The sequence below is a fragment of the Lithobates pipiens genome, unplaced genomic scaffold (genome assembly GCF_037356315.1).
Source record: "Lithobates pipiens isolate NorthernLeopardFrog02 unplaced genomic scaffold, aLitPip1_a1.2 Scaffold_8, whole genome shotgun sequence".
Lineage (NCBI taxonomy): Eukaryota > Metazoa > Chordata > Amphibia > Anura > Ranidae > Lithobates > Lithobates pipiens.
In genome coordinates this window covers 108,802,544-108,825,914 of record NW_027507903.1, presented here as the reverse complement: position 1 = coordinate 108,825,914, position 23,371 = coordinate 108,802,544, and the positions used below count along the sequence as shown (strand labels likewise).

General features: G+C 42.5%; 1 protein-coding gene across 1 annotated transcript in view; it reads right to left on the bottom strand.

The window, feature by feature from the left end:
* The window catches only part of LMAN1L (lectin, mannose binding 1 like), a 108,715-nt gene that overhangs the window by 52,817 nt on the left and 32,527 nt on the right, over positions 1 to 23,371 (bottom strand). Inside the window, exons 6-9 of the mRNA XM_077473060.1 lie at positions 19,789 to 19,912; positions 14,500 to 14,555; positions 5,324 to 5,441; positions 1,792 to 1,979 (exon numbers count right to left, since the gene is read on the bottom strand). Of these exons, the coding sequence (XP_077329186.1) occupies positions 1,792 to 1,979; positions 5,324 to 5,441; positions 14,500 to 14,555; positions 19,789 to 19,912 (486 nt within the window). The remainder of the gene's footprint in view (positions 1 to 1,791; positions 1,980 to 5,323; positions 5,442 to 14,499; positions 14,556 to 19,788; positions 19,913 to 23,371) is intronic.

The following is a 23,371-nucleotide window of genomic DNA, read 5'->3' as shown; positions in this document are numbered from 1 at the left end:
TCAGTGCCGCCTTAACTGTGCCTATTAGTGCCGCCTTAACTGTGCCTATCAGTGCCCACCAGTGCAGCCTATCAGTGCCCACCAGTGCAGCCTATCAGTGCCCACCAGTGCAGCCTATCAGTGCCCACCAGTGCCGCCTCATCAGCGCATTTCAATGAAGGAGAAAAATGACCTGTTTACAAAATTTTATAACAAACTAAGAAAAATTATTATTATTATTATTTATTTTTTTTGCATCTTTTTTTGTTTGTTTAGCAAAAAATAAAACCCCCAGCTGTAATTAAATACCACCAAAAGAAAGCTCTATTTGTGGGAAAAAAATGATAAAAATTTCATTTGGGTACAGTGTTATATGGCCGCGCAATTGTCATTCAAAGTGCATCAGCGCTGAAAGCTGAAAATTGGTCTGGGCAAGAGGGGGATTTAAGTGCCCAGTAAGCAAATGGTTAAAGGAGAATTAACCAAAAACAAAAGGTTAATTAAATCCACAAGGGCTTTTTTTTAGCACTATTATTCCTTCATATTGGCTTTTAAAATTTACAAATGCAGCAATTTAGCATTTGGATGAAAGGTTTAGCACTGGGAAACACTTTTTGAAAGATAAAAAGTGCATTTTATATACAACTATATAGATCAGATCAAAATGAGGGACAAATGAGGAGGAATGGGGGACATTGCTCCAAACCAGGGACAGTCCCTCGAAATCAGGGACAGTTGGGAGCTATGTATTTAAATTAAAGTTTTGTGCATGGAATTCAGCTTGCCCACAAAGTTTTGCGTTTTAAGGCTGCTTTCACACTGGGGCGGTATTCAGGCGTTACAGCGCTATAAATAGCGCCTGTGTAACGCCTGAAAAAAACCGGCCCCTTTAACTCCAGTGTGAAAGCCGGAGGGCTTTCACACTGGAGCGATGCGCTGGCAGGACGGTGAAAAAAGTCCTGCCAGCCGCATCTTTGCAGCGGTGAAGGAGCGGTGTATTCACCGCTCCTATACCGCTGCTACCCATTGAAATCAATGGGACACCGCGGCAATACCGCCGGCAAAGCGCCGCTGCAGCGGCGCTTTGCGGGCGGGTTTAACCCCTTTTCGGCCGCTAGCGGGGGTTAAAACCACCCCGCTAGCGCCCGCACACCGCCGCTAAAACGACGGTAAAGCGCCGCTAAAAATAGCGGCGCTTTACCGCCGACGCTGCTCTCGCCCCAGTGTGAAAGCAGCCTAAGTGTGATGGTCAGGGGCCCATAAATGTTGGACCATATAGTGTATTTCTAGGGAGGCATAATTCATATTGCAGTTTTGTCCAGACCAGGATTTTAACCATTCCTCCACATGATTTTATATTGCAGAATTGTAATTGACTAGATTCTGAATATTTATTTTAAATGTAACAAGCTATTCTATATACCCTGATCTGTGCAGGACAACAAGAACGTTTGATAAACATTTTATCATTGTTGCAAAATGAAAACAGGAAACAGCAAAAGAGAGTTAAGCTTTTAATCCTTGAAATGATAAGCGGTTTAAGACAACAGCAGTCTAAGTAAATGAATGAATGAAGTAAGTAGGAAGGAGGGGGACCTTGTAAGCTGCAAATAATGTTGTTTTTCTCTATAGTAACTGGGCTAGAGTTCATATATATTACTATACCTGAATTATTTCTAGGTTTATGTATTCCCAGAAATTTAATTGTGCATAAAATACTTTAAATATTCAAATAATAATGTCTGCAGTGGTAGCAGTGACTCACATAGACCACAACAACATTATCACATAATGAGAAGGGCAGATACTCACGTGTTCCGTGTTCACAGTAGTAGTCTCATTGGCTTTCATGGTTATTAAAATGCTTCTGTGTCTAAACTGCTCCTCAAGGGTCATGTTCAGTCTGGTCTTCAGCACTCTCAGCTCCTCCAGCAGCCGGGCCTGTCCGTAAAGAACCATCTCTAACTCCCGCTGACTGTCTGATTCAAATGCATTCTCGTCTGATTAAAGACAGAAGACATTAATAATATCATTCAGACACATGACTTCAACCCCACTTTTTTAGTTTTGAGTAGAAAAATAAATTATTGCAGCGATTTAGGCGTCTCGTTCAAAAATTCAAGATTACAGATAAAATGTAGGGAGCCTATTTGCTCCCAGAATGTATTGTCAAATCCAATATTTTTGTGTTATCCAACATTTTCAAATACAGTAAAACCTTGGATTGCATAATTCCTTCTGGAAACATGCTTGTAATGCAAAGCACTCGTATATCAAAGTGAATTTCCCCATAAGAAATAATGTAAACTCAGATGATTCGTTCCACAACCATTTATTCATAAGTCTTTCAGTTTATAGTCCATATACAGTAAAAAGATTGTAGCAATGTGATAGGTTGTGTAGCTATACAATGTCCATCCATAAATGGAAGCCTCCACAGGGGGATTAGAAACAAAATGGCAGCAGGAGCTACAGAGTATAAAAGAGAAGAGAGGCGCCTCTAAGTGTAGCAATATGGTTACATTTAGTGAAGGTACAACATTTAGCAACTCATATGGTTGATGAATAAAAGAGGCACATCTAAGTATGTGGGCATCCGGGGGAAAGCTGTGCACATAGACCAGGGATGTCCAAACTTTTTTCAAAGAGGGCCAGATTTGATGAACTGAACATGCGCGAGGGCCGACCATTTTGCCTGACATTCTTTGAACCATTAAAATTCGGTCTAAGTATGTCCATCAGAGCACTAATACACTTCCCCACAAGAATTCTCTTGCCTTTGTGGCTGTGTGCGGTGAATAGATGAGCTCAAGTGTATTATTTGGATACACCATATTTATTGACGTATAACACGCACCTTCACTTTAAGAAAACTTCAGAAAAAAAAAACTTAAAATTTTAAATAAAGAACTGTGAAGCAAAACAAGGATCAGTGTCTATCTGCAGACCCACAATTGCTAGGAATGCAGCGGCCACCATTGCCAGGGATGCACCCACCATTGCCAGGGAATTCACCCACCATTGCCAGGGAATTCACCCACCATTGCCAGGGAATTCACCCACCATTGCCAGGGAATTCACCCACCATTGCCAGGGAATTCACCCACCATTGCCGGGAATTCACTCACCATTGCCGGGAATTCACTCACCATTGCAGGGAATGCTGCCACCATTGCCGGGAATGCAGAAACCCTTGCCAGGGATTCACCCACCATTGCCAGGGATTCACCCGCCATTGCCAGGGATTCACTCCCCATTGCCGGGAATGCAGCCACCATTGCCAGGAATGCACCCACCATTGCCAGGAATGCACCCACCATTGCCAGGAATTCACCCACCATTGCCAGGAATTCACCCACCATTGCCAGGGATTCACCCGCCATTGCCAGGGATTCACTCACCATTGCCGGGAATGCAGCCACCATTGCCAGGAATGCACCCGCCATTGCCAGGAATGCACCCGCCATTGCCAGGGATTCACCCGCCATTGCCAGGGATTCACTCCCCATTGCCGGGAATGCAGCCACCATTGCCAGGAATGCAGCCACCATTGCCGGGAATGCAGCCACCATTGCCGGGAATGCAGCCACCATTGCCGGGAATGCAGCCACCATTGCCAGCAATTCACTCACCATTGCCGGGAATGCAGCCACCATTGCCAGGAATGCAGGCACCATTGCCAGGAATGCACCCACCATTGCCGGGAATGCACCCACCATTGCCGGGAATGTATCCACCAATGCCAGAAATGTATCCACCAATGCCAGAAATGCAGCCACCATTGCTAGGAATGCAGCCACCATTGCCAGGAATTTCACCCACCATTGCCAGGAATTTCACCCACCATTGCCAGGAATTTCACCCACCATTGCCAGGAATTTCACCCACCATTGCCAGGAATGCAGCCACAATTGCTAGTAATTCACTCACCATTGCCAGGAATGCAGCTCCACAATTGCAATTGCCAGGAATGCAGCCACCATTACCATCAGTGCAGCCATGGAGGGCAGGACGAGTGCCAAAGACATCTTACAGGAGAATCTCCTGTTTACACAACGGCCTCTTTAAGAGAAAGTCCCGCCTCCTTTGATGGACAGCACAGTCGTCCAATGGCAGAGACGGGACTTCCTATTACAGCTGCCGTGTAAACAGGAAATTCTCCTCCTGTGTGCACAGCACTCGTCCCGTCTCCTCCCTCCGAGGCAGCCGGACTATACATCTTTTGTGGCCCCGGCGCTGGGAGATCGCCGGGGGCCACAAAAGATGTATATGTTTAAACAACTAGGCGGGCCGTTCAAAACCGGACCGCGGGCCGCAATTGGCCCGCGGGCCGGACTTTGGACATGCCTGACATAGACCATCCTCACACAGCATGGAAGGGATGATGGCGGCGCGGGGGATGGTCTATGTGGACAGCTTTACCCCAGATGTGCCTCTTTTATTCATCAACCATATGAGTTGCTAAATGTTGTACCTTCATTAAATATAACCATATGGCTACACATAGAGGAGCCTCTCTTCTCTTGTATACTCAGTTGTGATGTAATGCTACTCGTACATCAAGACATCGCTCGTTTATCAAGTAAAAACACTCTTAGACCAAGTTACTCTCAAGCCAAGGTTTTACTGTACTTACACATCCAGACCTACCTGGGTCCTACTTCTCTGATATGTTTCACCTAACAATTTTTTAGGTGAAACATTGGCAGAGTTTGTCCAAAGCATTCACAAATATAAATTTTTTGAAAATGCTGGATACACACAATGTGCAGCTGCACTTTACACAGGGCCAGAAACTTTGCTGTAAGCTGTGCATCAAAGTACAGTGGGTGGATAGGACTTTATTGGTTGGACTGTAACTTCCTATAACCACTTGACCTCTGGAAGATTCATGACCAGGCCAGTTTTTGTTTTTTGGCACTGCGTTACTTTAGCGGACAAATGCGCGGTCATGGAACACTGTACCCAATTAAATTTATTTCATTTTTTTCCCCACAGAGCTTTCTTTTGGTGGTAATTGATCACCACTGTTTTTTTTTCCTTATAAACCAAAAAAGACTGACAATTTTGAAAAAAAAAACATAGCATTTTTTACTTTCTGCTATAAAACATATCCAATTAAAACATTTTGAAAAAATCGAATTTCTTCATAAATTTAGGCCAATATGTTATATGCTTAATGAATTATTTTGAATCAAACGTATATAATGAATGGTTTACGCAAAAGTTATAGCATCTACAAAATATAGGATATATACTGGATTATTATTATTTTTTTTTTAATACTAGTAATGGTCTATATATACACATGGTCTAGATTACACCTGCAAGGGAAAGTATGAACCTGGTATGGGATGACTCTTATGGAATTCGTCCTTATTCTTTTCTAGCTCTTTTTGAAACTCTTCAAACTCTTTCTCAAACTTCTCCCTTTCTTCAGCTGGGATCTGCGATCCTGGAGACTAGGATGAAAAGAACAAAAATGGAATACATTTTTAAACAAATATAGAGAGAAAGCAGCAATTTATGATATTTAACTATAGTATGAAACCTGAATAAGAAGATAGGCATGGATACAGCCATGCTTGTGTAGCGCTGGCTTCCTTGCCTACTAAATTATGTTAGCATTTAGTGTTTGGTGCCATCTAGCGGCCAAACACTGATAGTGTACTTAAATGATTTTTTTGCTTTATCACAGCATTGAACTTGGCACAGGAAGTGACAGTTATTTACACTGGAGAGTTGACCTTTTTACCCAGGATGCCAGATGACCTACCCATGGACAACCTCTCTGACAGTGCATGCTGGGTAGGACATAAAAGGAGCCCGAGCGTCCATCTTAGGTCTCTTGGGAATGCAAAGCCTACCTGTGAGGACTTGTGAGGAGGCCTCCGGGAGGAAGCGGCCTATTGCCCTTAAGGAAGGGAACCCTGCTCGGTTGAGTAAGTGACCTGAAGTGCCAGAGACACAGTGATCGGATTGGGAAGATCCAGAGACCCTAGTTTGAGCATCGGAAGACCAGGTCCACCTATTGGAACGGAACGGAGTGATGGAGCCGGCTGACATAGAAGCAAGCTGCAAACACCGGACCAGAGCTACCATACCGAGCTTCCGATCCAGTTGGTGAGCGGGTTGCGGCCCACAGTTTACTAAACTTTGCACCTAGTCAGACTTATATACAGGCCTTGCTGGGATCCATAGTTCCACAGAGGAGGAGTATAGCAACTGACACTAGGCAGGCATAAGGCCTACTTATTATCATATCTCAAGAATTGTATTATAATTACGGGAGCAACACTAAGATCATCCTTAACTGAACTTTAACCACTACATTACAGGGCACTTTCGCCCCCTTCCTGCCCAGCCCAATTTTCACCTTTCATCACTCTCGCACCTTCAATGACAATTGCGCGGTCATGCTACACTGTACCCAAATTCCATTTTTATCAACAGAGCTTTATTTTGGTGGTATTTATTCACGACTCCGTTTTTTATTTTTTGCGATATAAGCGCAAAAAAAGCGGAAATTTGGAAAAAAAACAATATTTTCTTTTTTCTATTTTAAAAGAAATCCAATAAAATCAAATTTAGTCATAAATTTAAGCCAAAATGTATTCTGCTACATGTTTTTGGTAAAAAAAAATCCGTTAAGTGTATAATAATTGGTTTGTGTGATCACGGACATATGTACGCAGATGATCATGTACATATGTGTGCAGGTGATCACATACATATGTGTGCAGATAATCATTGGAACATGTGATTTTAGTGGGACATATGTGGGGGACATGTGTTTTTTTATTTGGGGACGTCTTTTTATTATTTGGGGACATGTGTGTTTTGGGGACATGTGTGGTGACGTGTGTTTACACTGTGTGGTGATGTGTGTTTACACTAGACTGGTGATCAGTTAGTAAAAAGCTGTAAAAACAGCTCATACTCACTGATCACCAGCCGGCTGCAGCGATCTGCTCTCCTCTCCTCAGCAACGACTTCTGTGTGAGGAGAGGAGAGCCGATTGCCTAGCAACCGGCGGTTTGTCTACATCACATGACGGCTGTGATTGGACACGGCCGTAATGTGATCAGGAGGGCCAATCACACCCGGCCGTATATGTACATTGGCCGGATGGGAAGTGGTTAATTACTTTAACCCTTGGATTACAAATTATAAGGAATTATCATTGCTAGCGAAGACAAGAAGACCAAAGAGACTGAGTACTTTAAGTGAGATCTCACACATAGCTATAAAAGTAGGGGGAGCGCCCTTGCAATTATATTGTTTATAATTGTTATATCAAAAGTTATTGTTCTGTCATTCTATGTTCGGATAACAGCACAATTATTGTAACCGACTGTTTGCCAATACTTATAGTAAAATATACTTTGGTTAAGTACCCCGTTGTGTGGAGTATTGTTTTCTCCCAGCAGGTGGAGCCAGTGGATCCTGAAGTGTCAATAGAGGTACAGTGGGGCAAAAAAGTATTTAGTCAGCCACCAATTGTGCAAGTTCTCCCACTTAAAAAGATGAGAGAGGCCTGTAATTGTTATCATAGGTATACCTCAACTATGAGAGACAAAATGTGGAAACAAATCCAGACAATCACATTGTCTGATTTGGAAAGAATTTATATACAAATTATGGTGGAAAATAAGTATTTTGTTAATATCAGAAGTTCATCTTAATACTTTGTTATATATCCTTTGTTGGCAATGACAGAGGTCAGACGTTTGCTGTAAGTCTTCACAAGGTTTTCACACACTGTTGCTGGTATGTTGGCCCATTCCTGCATGCAGTTCTCCTCCAGAGCAGTGATGCTTTGGGGCTGTAGCTAGGCAACATGGACTTTCAACTCCCTCCAAAGGTTTTCTATGGGGTTGAGATCTGGAGACTGGCTAGGCCACTCCAGGACCTTGAAATGCTTCTTACGAAGCCACTCCTTCCTTGCGCGGGCGGTGTGTTTGGGATCATTGTCATGCTGAAAGACCCAGCCACGTTTCATCTTCAATGCCCTTGCTGATGGGAGGAGGTTTGCACTCAAAATCTTGTGATACATGACCCCATTCATTCTTTCATGTACATGGATCAGTCGTTCTGTTCCCTTTGCAGAGAAACAGCCCCAAAGCATGATGTTGCCACCCCCATGCTTCACAGTAGGTATGGTGTTCTTTGGTTGCAACTCAGCTCAACTCAGTTTTCTACCAAACAGTTCTACTTTGGTTTCATCTGATCATATGACATTCTCCCAATCCTCTTCTGGATCATCCAAATGCTCTCTAGCAAACCTCAGACGGGCCCGGACTTGTACTGGCTTTAGCAGGGGGACATGTCTGGCACTGCAGGATCTGAGTCCCTGGCAGTGTAGTGTGTTACTGATGGTAGCCTTTGTTACGTTGGTCCCAGCTCTCTGCAGATCATTCACTAGGTCCCCCCGTGTGGTTCTGGGATTTTTTCTCACCCTTCTTGTGATCATTTTGACCCCATGGGGTGAGATCTTGCGTGAAGCCCCAGATCAAGGAAGATTATCAGTGGTCTTGCATGTCTTCCATTTTCTAATTATTGCTCCCATAGTTGATTTCTTCGCACCAAGCTGCTTGCCTATTGCAGATTCAGTCTTCTCAGCCTGGTGCAGGTCTTCAATTTTGTTTCTGATGTCCTTCGACAGCTCCTTGGTCTACACCATAGTGGAGTTTGGAGTGTGACTGTTTGAGGTTGTGGACAGGTGTCTTTTATGCTGATAAGTTCAAACAGGTGCCATTAATACAGGTAATGAGTGGAGGACAGAGAAGCCTCTTAAAGAAGAAGATACAGGTCTGTGAGAGCCAGAAATCTTGCTTGTTTGTAGGTGACCAAATACTTATTTTCCACCATAATTTGCAAATAAATTCTTTCAAAAATTAGACAATGTGATTGTCTGGATTTGTTTCCACATTTTGTGTCCCATAGTTGAGGTATACCTATGATGACAATTACAGGCCTCTCTCACCTTTTTAAGTGGGAGCACTTGCACAATTGGTGGCTGACTAAATACTTTTTTTGCCCCACTGTATATTGTGTTATATTATATTGTACTGTATTGTATTGCACCACAGCTGTGTCAAGGGGACTGTGTCAAGTTAGTGGGGTTTATTAGCAGAGTGCAGGCCTAAATAAAACCAGCAGCTCCTTCGGGGATAAGTGCTACACTTGTATTTGCATTTGTATGGGGAGAAAAGCAGTTCTTGTGTAAATAAATGTTACAAATGTCTTTGTACAAAATACTTACTGTATCATTATTATTTTTAGTTAAATTGGCCATAGACCAGTGTTTCTCAACTCCAGTCCTCAAGGCGACCCAACAGGTCATGTTTTCAGGCTTACCATTATTTTGCACTGGTGATTTGATCAGTTTCACTGGCTTAGTAATTACCACAGCAGTTTCATCGGAGGGAAATGCTGAAAACATAACCTGTTGGGTCACCTTGAGTACTGGAGTTATGAAACGCAGGCATAGACCAATATTTATTTTTACAGTCAGTGGGCTGAAAACAAAAAAACTGAAAAGATTCACCACCCCCACAAGTGGAGCAATCTCCTTCCCCATCAGGACATTGTATCCTTACAGCTGTACCTACCTCTGTCAACAAAAGCTGACAACTGCAGCCGCTGATCAACAAAAGTTTTCCAGCATGTCACTTTCACAGAAGTCAATCACATAGTCGACTTCTGTCTACACACTGATCGAAATTTGAACAGTCCCTGTTTATCTGTCTATGGCTAGCTTTATTATATACATACAGTGAGGGGGAAAAAGTATTTGATCCCTTGTTGATTTTGTACATTTTTCCCACTTACAAAGAAATTATCAGTCTATAATTTTAATGGTAGGTTTATTTTAACTGTGAGAGACAAAATAACAACAAAAATATCCAGAAAAACTGATTTCAAAAAGTTATAAATTGATTTGCATTTTAATGAGTGAAATAAGTATTTGATCCCCTATCAATCAGCAAGATTTCAGGTGTCTTCCATACAGGTTATCAAGCTGAGATTATGAGCACTCTCAAAGGGAGGGCTCCTAATCTCAGCTTGTTACTTGTATAAAAGACAACTGTCTACAGAAACAATTAATCAGATTCCAATCTCTCCACCATGGCCATGACCAAAGAGCCGTTACAAGGATGTCACAGACACGATTGTAGACATACACAAGGCTGGAATGGGCTACAAGACCGTCACTAAGCAGCTGGTGAAAGGGTGACAACAGTTGGTGCAATTATTCACAAATAGAAGAGACACAAAATAACTGTCAATCTCCGTTGGTCTGGTGCTCCATGCCATATCTCACCTCGTGGACATTTAATGATCATGAGAACGGTGTGGAATCAGCCCAGAACTCTACAGGAGAATCTTGTCAATGATCTCAAGGCAGCTGTGACCATATTTACCAAGAAAATAATTGGTAACTCACTACGCTGTGAAGGACTGAAATCCTGAAGTGCCCGCAAGGTCCCCTGCTCAAGAAAGCACATGTACAGGCCCATCTGAAATTTGCTAAGGAACATCTGAGGAGAACTGGCCGAAAGTGTTTCAGATGAAACTAAAATCAAGCTCTTTGGTATCAACTTAATTTGCCATGTTTGGCGGAGGAGGAATGCTGCCTATGAACCCAAGAACACAATTCCCACAGTCAAACAGGTGGAAACATTATGCTTTGGGGGTGTTTTTCTGCTTAGGGGACAGGACAACTTCACCGCATCAAAGGGATGATGGACGGGGCCATGCAATTTCAAATCTTGTGTGAGAATCTCCTTCCTTCCAAATAGGTCATGGATGGGTATTCCAGCATGACAATGACACAAAACCCACAGCCAAGGGAACAAAAGAGTGGTTCAAGAAGAAGCACATTATGGTCATGGAGTGGCCTAGCCACTTTCCAGACCTTAATCCTATAGCAAAAAAGGGGAGGGAGCTGAAGATTAGAGTTACTAAAAACATCAGCTTCTAAACCTTAATGACTTGGAGAGGATCTGCAAAAAGGAGTGGGACAAAATCCCTCCTAAGATGTGTGAAAACCTGGTGTCCAACTACAAGAAATGTCTGACCTCTGTGATTGCCAACAAGGGTTTTGCCACCAAGGACTAAATCATGTCTTGCAAAGGGGTCCAATACTTATTTCAAAATGCAAATCAATTTATACCTTTTTTCAAATGTGTTTTTCTGGATTTTTTGTTGTTCTGTCTCTCACTGTTAAAATAAACCTACCATTAAAATTAAAGACGTATCAATTCTTTGTCAGGGGGCAAACGTACAAAATCAGCAGGGGATCAAATACCTTTTTCTCTCACTGTAGCTACAGCAGTATAGGCATACACAGAGATATGCTGCTCAGCCTACAGCGCATCTCCAGTAAGCTCACAAAGTAGATCTACACATATTTATTGACACAAAAAAAAAGCACCAGATGGTTGTCTTAAGAGTCCATAATCTTTTTTTTGCTACAGGAAGATAAAAGGTAGCCAATGCTCAAATAAAAATGACAATGCTTCATATTGGACTCTAATCTAAAAGCTCCTGGGAAATGTGTTCTATATCAGTCATGATAGACATGTGCCAAAGATAATTGTGCAGTATTATATCTAGCACTTTGTCTTTCGCAACCTAGGAGTGTTTAGTTATATGGGAAGCATTGTAATTTTCATTTGAGACCTGATGAAAATGAATTGTTGGCCCCTGACATACCTTGTACATTTTTTATCTTCCAGCTACCACATTGTAAACTGCAATAAATGATTATGGACTATCAAGACGACTAGGTTTCACTCTTTTTGTCATCTATTGGGATGGCATTATGGATGTATCCAGCACTGAGTATTGTTGGGCTTGATTACTGCTAAATGTTCCATTGCAGTCATAAGTATAATGTGCACAACTTGTTAGTTCTGAGACACATTTTGGCAATGGACAGTTCTGTGTGCATAATCCCCTCTGTTGGAGGCAAACTGTTCTCGCCCATTGCTCTGAAAAACTGAACACAGGCACACTAAAGCTCCAGCTTCTATTCTGCACCAGTTTGTGGCTCAGGTCTCCGCATCAGCCCTCAAATTTTCCAGCAGCCTCAGTTGTGGAACACTGTAAAGTTGCACCCCCTCTGTTCCACCCAACAGTCTCTGCACTGTTTGAGGCTGTGAGAACTCCAAAAGGAATCCCCTAACCCTCATGACAAACTTCAGACAGAAAGGAAATGGGATGAGGTGACATAATGGACAGGGTGAGGTTTATCATCTAAAAACTCTTGGGTCTCAGGATCTCAGTCCCCACATGCCTCTATTTTAACTGCTCTCATAAAGATCAGAGGCCGTGCAACGTGTAAGTGCCGTCAGTCAGCATCCCCTGATAAGTCACTGTCTGACTTATCCATCAGAGCAGCATTGCTTCCTGTTAAGGGTGTGGAGGGGGAGGAAGATGAGGAAGTGGTTTGCACAACAGCATTCAGTAGAGCAAGTCTACCAAAAAATAAAAAGTAGAACGTGCCTGTGGTGGATCCAGCTATTTCCTTCCTCAGTAAATCCCTGTGAGGAACAGTTTCAGTGCTTTTATGGTAACCTGTTTTGAAGCTCAATTGGGGCATTTCTCACCACCTAGACTTGAGCGATCTCAACACCTTCTTGCAGGTCCAAAAGTTCTGGATGCAATCAGCCTGGTCTGTGGTTGCATCACCCCAACAAGGGAAATTGCAAGGGAAGAAAGCAGTCCAAGGGACATGGTCGTTGATGCTGACTTAGTCAGTCATCAGCGTCCGGATGTAGGGGTCTTTTAACCCCAAAGTGTTCTGTAACATCTGTCTCCTCTGGGGATGCTGGAAAGAGATCTAGTGGTATCCATCTTCAATGACAAGGGGGACAAGTTTGTGGCCAGGATTAGGGATTCAAAGAACTTTGCTGTGGATGCACTGGTGACCTTGTGGGATTAGTACTGGCTGATATACTCCTTTGTCCACTACAGATTCTTCCTCAACTGCCTCACAGGATGGAGATGTAGGTCATTTTGGTGATCTTGGTGGCACCAAATCAACCCAGAAAAACTTGGAAATTGAAAATTCTCAAACTCCCGGGAGACACTTTGTGGGCACTTTAAACTAATCAGACCTGATGTCTCAAGGACTGGTCTACCATTTTGCTTAAAAGTTGCTTGCTTTGACAGCTTCACTGTTCAAAACCCAAGTCCAAGATCAGGATATTCCTGGCTCCATTATTCCTACATGCTTAAAGCTAAGAAATTAACCTCTCGCAAGGACCATCATTGCACCTTGAAAGCAAGGAGGTTTCACCCTAGATGGCACTCTGTGGGACGTATCCAATCCTCCTTCCAGTCTTGGCTGAAGCAATATCTGGCCTTTGGCACCCCGAAGAGTCAAGTCTCTGCATTGTCCATTCTCTTTCAGAGACTGCTGGGCACTCATTCTCTAGTAAAGGACTTTGTTCAGGGGATGGCCCATATCACTTCCTCTGTTTGTACACCTGTCTTGCCTTGGTATCTTAATTTGGTTCTTTTGACTTTACAGAGGTCTCCCTGTGAGCGTATTTATGATATTCTCCTGGCTGACCTTACTCATAAAGAAGTTTTTCGTGTGGCTATGTCAGCAAGATGGATCTCAGACCTGGCAGCCTTATACTTTCCCCATTCATTGTTCCTCATAAAGACAAGATGGTTTTGAGGCCCCAAGTCTCCTCCTTCCACCTTAATTGGCACATCACCCTTTCTTCTCTAGGTCTTGCTCCAAAACACTCTAAAAATATACTTCTTGTTTATATGTAGTTTGTGCAGTGTGAGGTTATCACTTGGCCACTGCATCTACCTGGGCCTTGAATTCTGTGTTTTTCCTGCCTGCAGGCTCTTGTAAGGGCTGTTCTGCATCTTGTCTCACCATCTCTAGATGGATAAGGCAGGTTAAATCTAAGGCTTACACCCTGAAGAATAGGAATCCTACTTTCCATGTTAAGGTTCACTTTACGTCTAGTCGATGCCTCTTGAGCTTTTTAGCACCAGGTGTCTTTCTCACATTTGCAAAGCTGCCACCTGCTCTCCTATTCACATGTTTGTAAAGTTTTACCACTGGTGAATGTACAAGCCTCTGCTGATGTCAGATTCGGCTGCAAGGAGCTTCAAGCTGCTTGGAAATGGGAACCTGGTTCCCTTGTTTTGAGCCTGTTAGCTCAAACTATAGTTAGCATCCTGCACTGTATGATTAAGAAAAAAGTTTTTTTTAACTTACCTGTAAAATTTTTCCTGGTGTACAATACAGGACACCCGCCTCTGCCCTGATATTTCCCCGTGATTGGTTGCCAAAAAACTGTGAATACCTGGGAGTGGAAGGGATTATATTGGCTGTCCTAACAACTTTGTTTGCCAGTGTTCTCACCTTAATGTGGTAGCATATAATCCATGGTCAAGACGTTAAGGAGCCTGTATTTTACTCCAAGAAAAGTCAAAAATGCTTATTTAACACCATTTAAATACACATTATATATTAATATTTACCTCTTCCCACGAGGTACTTAGACTATATGTCATGAAGGACATGATATCATGGTCATCTATGGAAAAGAAGAATCAGTTATAAACTATTTCAGATGTAAAAGATCAATGTATAAATAGTACTAAAATCTGAAAGATGGGTTTACAGACACACCAGTAAAGAGTCAATCCACTTAAAAGTAATATTTTAATTATGATGGAGCCTGATAGGCTGATTCACAACGTGCTGGATACTCCATCAATACAATCTTTGTGCCTTAATTCCTGCCCACTTGAGAGTTTTGGGCATTTACGCATACGTATACATAGAGTCTGCAAGAGAAATTGTAAAGATCTCCATCTTCAATATCTACTAGAAAAACAAATGGTGCCCCTCTAACCTGTAAACATTAGTTGAAAAAATAGGATTTTTAAAACAGCTTACCTGTAAAATCCTTTTCTTTGATGTACATCAGGGGACACAGAGCCATAGTAATAACTATGTGGGTTATATCGGAGTATCAGGTGCTGGACACTGGCACGCCCCTTAAGGGTTGAACTTCCCCCATATAACCCCTCCCATCATTACTGGGAATTTTGTAGCCAAGCAATCAAAGTGTATAAGAAGAAGAAGGGAGGGACCTCTGTGTCTCCTGATGTACATCAAAGAAAAGGATTTTACAGGTAAGCAGTTTTAAAAATCCTATTTTCTTTTCTTACATCATGGGACACAGAGCCATAGTAATAACTATGTGGGATGTCCCATAGCAATGGCAACTGAAGAGGGGGGGGGGGGGGGGAGACAGAATCAAGGAAACAGGAGGCCAGAGGACTCATACTGCAGCCCAAAGGCAATATCCTCATGAACTTTAATATTGATTTGATAAAATCGGGTAAATGTCTGCACTGAAAACCAAGTTGCGGTCTTATAGATCTGAGCCATAGAGGCCTGATGATGCACCACCCAAGAGGCACTAATCTCCCTGGATGAGTGTGCTCTTAATATGAGAAGGAAGAATTTTCTTCTTTAATCTGAAGCTTGATCAATCACTTGACAAATCTATCTGGAAAATAGTGGATCTTGATGCTGCCTGTCCATATTTTGGACCCTCTGGCAGTACAAACAAAACCTGTGTTTTGCGAATCTGAGCGGTCGCCTTTAAATAGATTCTGATCGCTCTTACTACATCAAGAGACTGTAGTATTCTCTCTTGCCCAGATCAAGGCTTCTGGGGAGAAAGAAGGAAGAATAATAACGTGGTTTAAATTAAAACATGTTACCACTTTTGGTAAGAATTCAGGATTAGGACATCAAACCACCTCATCCTTATGCATGATGAAATATGGCTCTTACAAGACAGAGACGTTAGTTCTGATACTCTTCTAGCAGAATAAATGGCAAGCAAAAAAGATTATTTGTCAAAGAACCAAGGGAATTTATTGTAAGGGTCAAACGGCTGATTCAGCAAAGCCGAAAAGACCAATTTTAAATCCTAAGGATTTAAAGGTGCCTTGATAGGGGGATAAACCGTGTTACCCCTTGAATAAGCTACGCACCAAGAATGGGAAGCAAGAGGCTATAGGAAAAGATCGACATGACCTGCATCTGGCTCTTGATAAAAGTCAAGGCCAGCTTCATTTCAGATCCCATATGCAGGAATCCTGCCTATTGACATACTTCCTGGGGTGCCAACCCCTGGATCCATACCAAGAAACCTATGCCTTCCAGATTCTATAGTAAGTGACTCTGGAATCTTTAATAGAGTGGGATTCAACAGTCAAACCTGTTAAACTCCTTGCCCATAGGATGAAATACCGGACCTTGTGCAAGGAGGTCTGGCAGAGTCCAAAGGACTTCTACTGCTCTCTTTATGATCTTGATAAATTAAGATCTTCTGGGACCCGGCTGGGGCCACCAGAATCACCTCCTTCTGTTCCTGCTTAATCCTGCGGAGAAGATGCGGAAGTAGCAGAGCTGGTGGAAATGCATAGATCAGTGAAAACTGATCCCCTGGGAAGACTAATGCGTCTGTTCCGCCTGCTAGCGGTCCCCTTGTTTGACATAAGGTTGTCGACCTTATTAATGAATCTGGACGTGAATAGGTCCATGTCTGGAGTACCCCATCTGACATATTGCTAGGAAGATGTCGGGGTGAAGAGATCATTCTCCTGGAAATAATTGTTGGGTTCTCAAGTAGTACGCCTGAAATATTAAAATTGCTGATAAGCAAGGAGTGTTGTGTTCTGCCAAAGCTAGAACATTATTCACCTCCTTTTTGGGCTGCAAGACCTCTCGTGCCTCCCCTGGTGATTGATGTAAGCCACCGCCGTGGCTCTGTCAGACTGAATCCTGTCAGGACAGTCCCGTAATCTGACCGCCAAGATTCCATGGCCAGATGTACTGCCTGAAACCTCCAACAAAGTTGATAGGCAAGGTTCTCCAACCTGGACCATCTCCCCTGGACAGAATCTTCTTCCAGTGCTGCTCCCCAGCCTAGAAGGCTGGCATCTGTTAACACCTTGCAGGATAAAGATTTTCCCTCCTGCTGGATAACAACCACCAATTTAGGCTCTGACCTATGTCGGCAGCCAAGCGTATTGGAAACAAACAAGGCCTGAATCTTCTTTATTCCAGACCGACAGGATGATGTCTTGAAGCAGTCTTTGAATAAAACTGCGCATAAGGGACGACCTTGAAGGAGGCCACCATTTCCCCTACAAATCTCCTGCAGCCGAATGAAGGAATTTTCCTTTCCTGATAAGATGAATTAGTCCTACAATGGAACCGATTCACGTCTGGGGTAAGAATACCCTCTACTATATGGTATCTATAACAAGCCCCCAAGTAACCTCCTTGATGGTTTTAAGGAGAATCTACAGCTGAGATCAGACTCTGGTTTTAGACCCGAGACTGAATGATCTATTAAAAGTAGATCTTCTAATAGGCTAGGACCATTATGCCTTGAGCCCTTAACCTGGCTAAAGGAGGTGCCAGAATCTTTCAGAACACTCGTAGTGCTGTGGCTAAGCCGAATGGCAGTGCCACGATTGATAAAAATTATTTTATATTTCAAACCGCAGAGATTTCTGGTAAGCGGGAAACTATGGCACATGGAGATATGCAACTCCCCTCCTTGCAGGATGGACACAGCCGATTGAATTATGAAAGGATCGGATGTTCAAGTGCCGATTCAGATCTCCGAGATCTAGAATGGGTCTTACCTCTCTGTTTGGCTCTGGGACCTTAAAAGGTTTGAGCCAAAAAAACCCTGTTCCACTAAGGCAATCTCTGATATCACCGACTGGGATAACAGCTGATCCAGAGTCCAGAAAGAGGGGCTTCTTTTCTTTTTTTCTTCTCTGGAACCTTAGGAGCATTCTTTGAGGAGACGGACACTCTTGCATAAAGACTGCCACATCAGCAGCCCCAAGGACCCCACAGGCAGCACCCAAACAAGACCCGAACCCCCGGACCCTCAGATCGAAAGCCGACTGGGCCATCCGGGCTATTGAAACTCTAGATGTAACCTAGAGAAGAAAATCGCAGAACTCCCTCTGCTCCTAACATTCCTGCCAGACTTTGAGAATCGTAGTATCTTTCCCCTCACCCGAACGGCTGGCTGGCATGCAAGGAGTCAGAAAAACCACCAATCTGGGGGCCCTGGAAGGGATCAGAACCCCCCTTCATACCTGAGGGTCTGAGCTGGCTTGAATGGAGAAGAGAGTGAAAGCTTCTGCTGTTTCCAGCGTCAGAATTGTGAGTGCTCAATACAGCCTCCAGTGGTGACACATAGACATGACATGACAACACAATACATGGAAGGAGAGATTCCTGAGAAAATCTTCCCTACCTTTCCTCGGCGCAAGGTTTTATCAGAGTTAAAAAAGCCAATCTTCGCCCTTCACGGTAGGCTCTGAGACCTTGAAATGAAATTTTCAGGAACAGGGGTACACTCAGGTAATCCTGCAATCCTGGACCTGCGAGAAGACCCTGCCAGTAAACTTTTATTGGCTTTGCTAACAAAAAGTACTGGCCCAGCTTTAAAAGCATTCGCAAGCAAAACCTCGAGTCTTCGGATGACGAGGCCCGGGTACCATTTATTTAGTCCATTCCGGAGACATCAGATCGGATCCAGTCAGGATGGCTGGCCCTCATCAAAGGATTACTGCCCGTGGAGCTCAGTACAACACATCCTTACACGTGCCCAACACCTTAGACACTGGCGAAAAAACTGAGGACCCCCAGTAATGAGAGGGGTTATATGGGGGAAGTTCACGCCTTAAGGGGCGTGCCAGGTGTCCAGCACCTGATACGCAATGTAACCCACATAGTTATTACTATAGCTCTGTGTCCCTTGATGTAAGAAAAGAAAATATTGTGTGTGGTGTATATTGAAGGTTTTGTGGTATATACAGGGCAGTTACTTTGTTCCACGACCCATGACCTTGTATGTGAGTTGAGTCAGGGAGCAGCTACTTCCATCAAAGCTTAGTTTTTTTTTTGTGATCTCTGTAAAGATCATTAAAGTCACACTAACTTTGGTATAAGGGGAAAAAAAATCTACTCAAGTTTTTATTCTTAACACAAAAAGATCCCTTCTATTACTCTCAGCTTCTACCAAATCATCAAATTTCTTTTGTTGCTACTCTTTCATACTTGGACGGTGGACTGTGGGATTTGTAGTGTTCATAGGGCAGTTCACATGACTGCAACCAACCTGCACTGCTCGTTCCAAACAAGTGGAAGTGAAGGGGAAAACTAGAGATCAGGAGCTTACAGAGGATGTTCCAAGAAGGCAGAAATTAAATAAAATTACAAGTCCAAGAATTTGTGAATGTGTATGGATTATTTTTGGAGAGTAAGGATTTTGTTTAGTGTTGCTTACTAGCACACTATGCCACTGCCTTGCAGTTTTTTTTTTTTTTTAATAACATTCGTGGTTTACAACCACTTTAAGTTGCCCCAAGGCACTATGTCCCTTAGATAAAATAGCTCTTATCAATACTATCTCATTGATATTGCTTTAAAGCAGCTGTGCAAAGTAAATAAAAACCTGACAACATGGCCCGTTGGGGGTACTTGAGGACTAAGGTTGAGAACCACTGCTAATACAGCACACCCGGAGTTCTGCTAATGGTCTGAAGTTTACAAATTGGCAGAATCCTGTTAAAAATGTTGTTAATGTACAATATGTGTGTGAGCCTGTGTGTGTGTGCTAACCATATAATTTGTATGTAATTATGTAAATCATTATACACATTAAGACAAAATTTTCAATTGAAATATTTTTGGTTTTCAGAAATGAAACATACCAGCGAGTGCTGATGTAGCTGCAGAGACTCCAAAATATCCAGTGGATGGGAGCACCATGTTGGGAACTACTGCACAAACCTTATAGGCGCTGTCTTTTGGAGACATACCAGTGTACACAGAGACCTGAAAACAGATGCATTGTAACTCATATCATATTCACCTAGGCTGCATTCACACCTGAGCAGAGTGGATTTCAGGCTTTTTTTTTTAAACATTTTTGAGCGTTTTTCGAAGTGTACTACATGCGTTTTAGAAGCTTATTACAAGAATCTTACTGCTTCGGGGGTTTTTGTTTAGCCAATATAAAACATCAAAACGCTCCTAAAAATCTCATGTAGCACATTTTCAGGCATTCCCATTGAAATATATAGGGCCAATCTGCCTCCAATCTGCCAAAAAGACGCTCATGTACTTGCTCATAACAGGCATTTTAATTCAGGTGACAGAACGCTCAGATGTGAACAGGGGTAATTGAAATTAATGGGATTTGGTTTGTTGAGTGTTTTAGAGCTACAAGCTTAAAGCAGAAAATCACTCAGGTGTGAATGGGGACTTAAAGCATTTTTAGAGAGAGAGAGCAAGTGCATGCACAATTGTTGTCTTTGTAGTCTTACCAAAGCTGCACATCTAGTTTAAAGTGATTGTAAAGGGGGGGAAAAATAAAATCTCTATACATGCATTGCTCTGTGCAAAGGAATTGCACAGAGTGGCCCCGAACCTCCTCTTCTCTGGTCCCCAGCCAGTGCTCCTGGCACCTCCTCTCGGTCAAGGTCCCCCTATGGGAAGCCACTTCTGCTGCGTCCAAGGACAGAGACAGCGGGACCCGGCCCCCTTGTCACTTTGATGCCTAAACATCTTTTACCTAAATGCAAGGAATGCATTCAGGTAAAAAATGTTTAGGCTTTAGAACCACTTTAAAGAAAAGTGAAGTGAAGGTCTGCTAGGAACAATCCTACTATTCCTGAATCCTATCTAGTTTAGTCCAATGTTATAGAAAACAATTTTGGTTCCGGACATGCAATTTTATTTCTCATTATATTTTGTACATTTTATAATCTATTTTTATAGAGGAGCTGTATTGTAGCTATGATCCGTTCTACAGTTGAGCATTACATATTTTTTGAATTTAGACAGTGCAGTGAGATGTATGTATCACTCACAGCAGCTACAGATAAAGATTTAGCATTTTACTAATGTGTCACTAGGTGGCAATCTTGTGTAACTAAACAGATCATCTTTACTACCATGTTGTGGAAAAATCATTTTAATGTCTGATAGTTTTCAGAATAAGCTTTTAAATCCAGAACACTTCCTTCTCTGCTCCTGCAGGCCTCAATGTGCTACCAGACAAGCCCTCACAGCCTCCCCCCTCTACATGCTTTGATGGGTCTAAGTTCCTCTAATGTCATGTAGACCGATGCAGAGCCCTTAGCTCTGCACTGGACCAGAGGACATTGATGGACAAAGCGGAGAGGGGCATCATTTGCTGGGGGAGAGGAGGTACTGGTAAGTACATGTGTTTTTTTTTTCATGTCCCCTAGGCTAAGCGAGCAGATAACCCTTGCAGTGAAGGTGCAGTCCCACTACTAGGGAAGATTTTCTGTTTTCTGGAATTCCGTTTTAAATAATTTTTCATCAAATCGGACTTACTTATTTTTATATTGCTATACAGACTGGAAAAAACAACATTTGCCTCACTGCTGTATGAAAAAACACAAGTCTTATATATAAAAGCACCTAAAAGCATTTTAAATATAAATCAGAAGGTATATCAGAAACACTACGTATATCACTGATCCTAGCGCTCAAGGAAAAAAAAAGAAATTGATGCACTGTAGCAGCTATTATATAAAGGAAAACAATTGATAAAGATGCGGCGATAAAATCAAATAAAATTATCACAACATTAACAGTGCTAGAAAGCAAATAACTAAGAGTATTGGTGAAATTAGATGTAGACGACACATAAATATATATCCATATGTGACAGAGTCCCAAGAAAAGTCCATAGGTTAAATAAGGTGCTCCGTGACCCCCTCAGTATCACAGGGAAGCATCAAAGCATATACACCATCACCAAAAAAAGAAATCTCGTGCTCAGATGTGATCCCCGTATGTAATGCACTTATCACAAAGGGGCCAATGGTGTGAAAAAGGTTCCTGTTTTTAAATGTTTCACTGAAAATTTCTTTAAGTGGCTCATCCAATGTTGCATGTAAAAAAATAGGGAATTCACATAGCGAAACACCGTTTTATTGGGGACATTCCCACAACCGATAAAAATATGCTTACAAGAAAGTTGAATAAAAACAGCGAAGTCAGTATTAAGTCTGCACTTCACAGTTCATGTCATTGTCACCGCTTCCTGATGTTACTGAACGCGATGAGACCCAGGTTGACACAGACTGGGACTGACAGACAGAGGAGCTGCGGGGCCACGATCTGGCGCGTTTCGTAATCATATCTTCCTCAGAGGGCGTGGCCAAGCAGCACAGCTCATCCCTTATATCCCCTAGACTGATGATAGATTAACCCTCACCCGGCCGGAGTGTCAAATGCCAGCGTGGGCGGCACCGCAGCCAGCTAGACTAAACATCAGCCTTCAGACTGCACACATAGCCTCAGGCACCAGGGACGTACAAAGCAATATAAAAAGCCCAACATACACAGACATCACACGGAGCACCCACACTAGATCCGCACAGTACATAGACTGCACAGAGAGAGTCACAGTGCGTCCCGCAATGCCGAACCATATGTTAAATGCATATTGGACCACCTGTAAACAGGGTAAAGATAATTCCAATGCGTGCACTCTCCCATGCTTGTACTGGACACCACCCCATTAATGAAATATGCCCATAACATGACATCCTGCGCTAGTTAAGGCTCTACAGGGATGCAGGCTAGGGGCATAATCAAACTTAAATAAATACATAGGAAAACGTACATCGGAGAACATTAGAGAGCAGACTTTCAAAAAACAAAAATTGCAAAAGGAGACATTATAAAACATTAATAATACAATGTAATGGTAGCACATTATACAACAATGCAATCCAATTCCAGAACAGAAATTGTCAATGTTAGGACGTGTGCCCGCTGCAATTATCAAATGCACTGCAGGAAAATCGCATCCCACATAAAGTAAAATAGCACAAATATGGCAATACATAAAATATATATTATGCAAAAATAGTTACTATTCTCACTTTCTCTGCAACTAAAATATGTGTTTGCAAACCACACATTCACTGCATCTCAAAGGCTGAATTCACACCTATGCATTTCTTGTGCTTTTTTGCATTTTGCAGATTTGCTCTACAGAACGTGTTCCATAGGAAACCATGATAAATGGACTGTAGTACAAATCTGCAAAATGCAAAAATCACTAAAAATGCATAGGTGTAAATCCAGCCAAACACAGTGTCATGCATCATACCAAATACCCATCCTCAGATGTAAGGTCGGTATTAAAATTAGAACATATTAAAAAAAAATATATAAGGAGCAAATAAATTAAAAATGGATATAAGGAGCAGATAAATAAAAACCACATATAACCAATCAGGGAAATCCTGT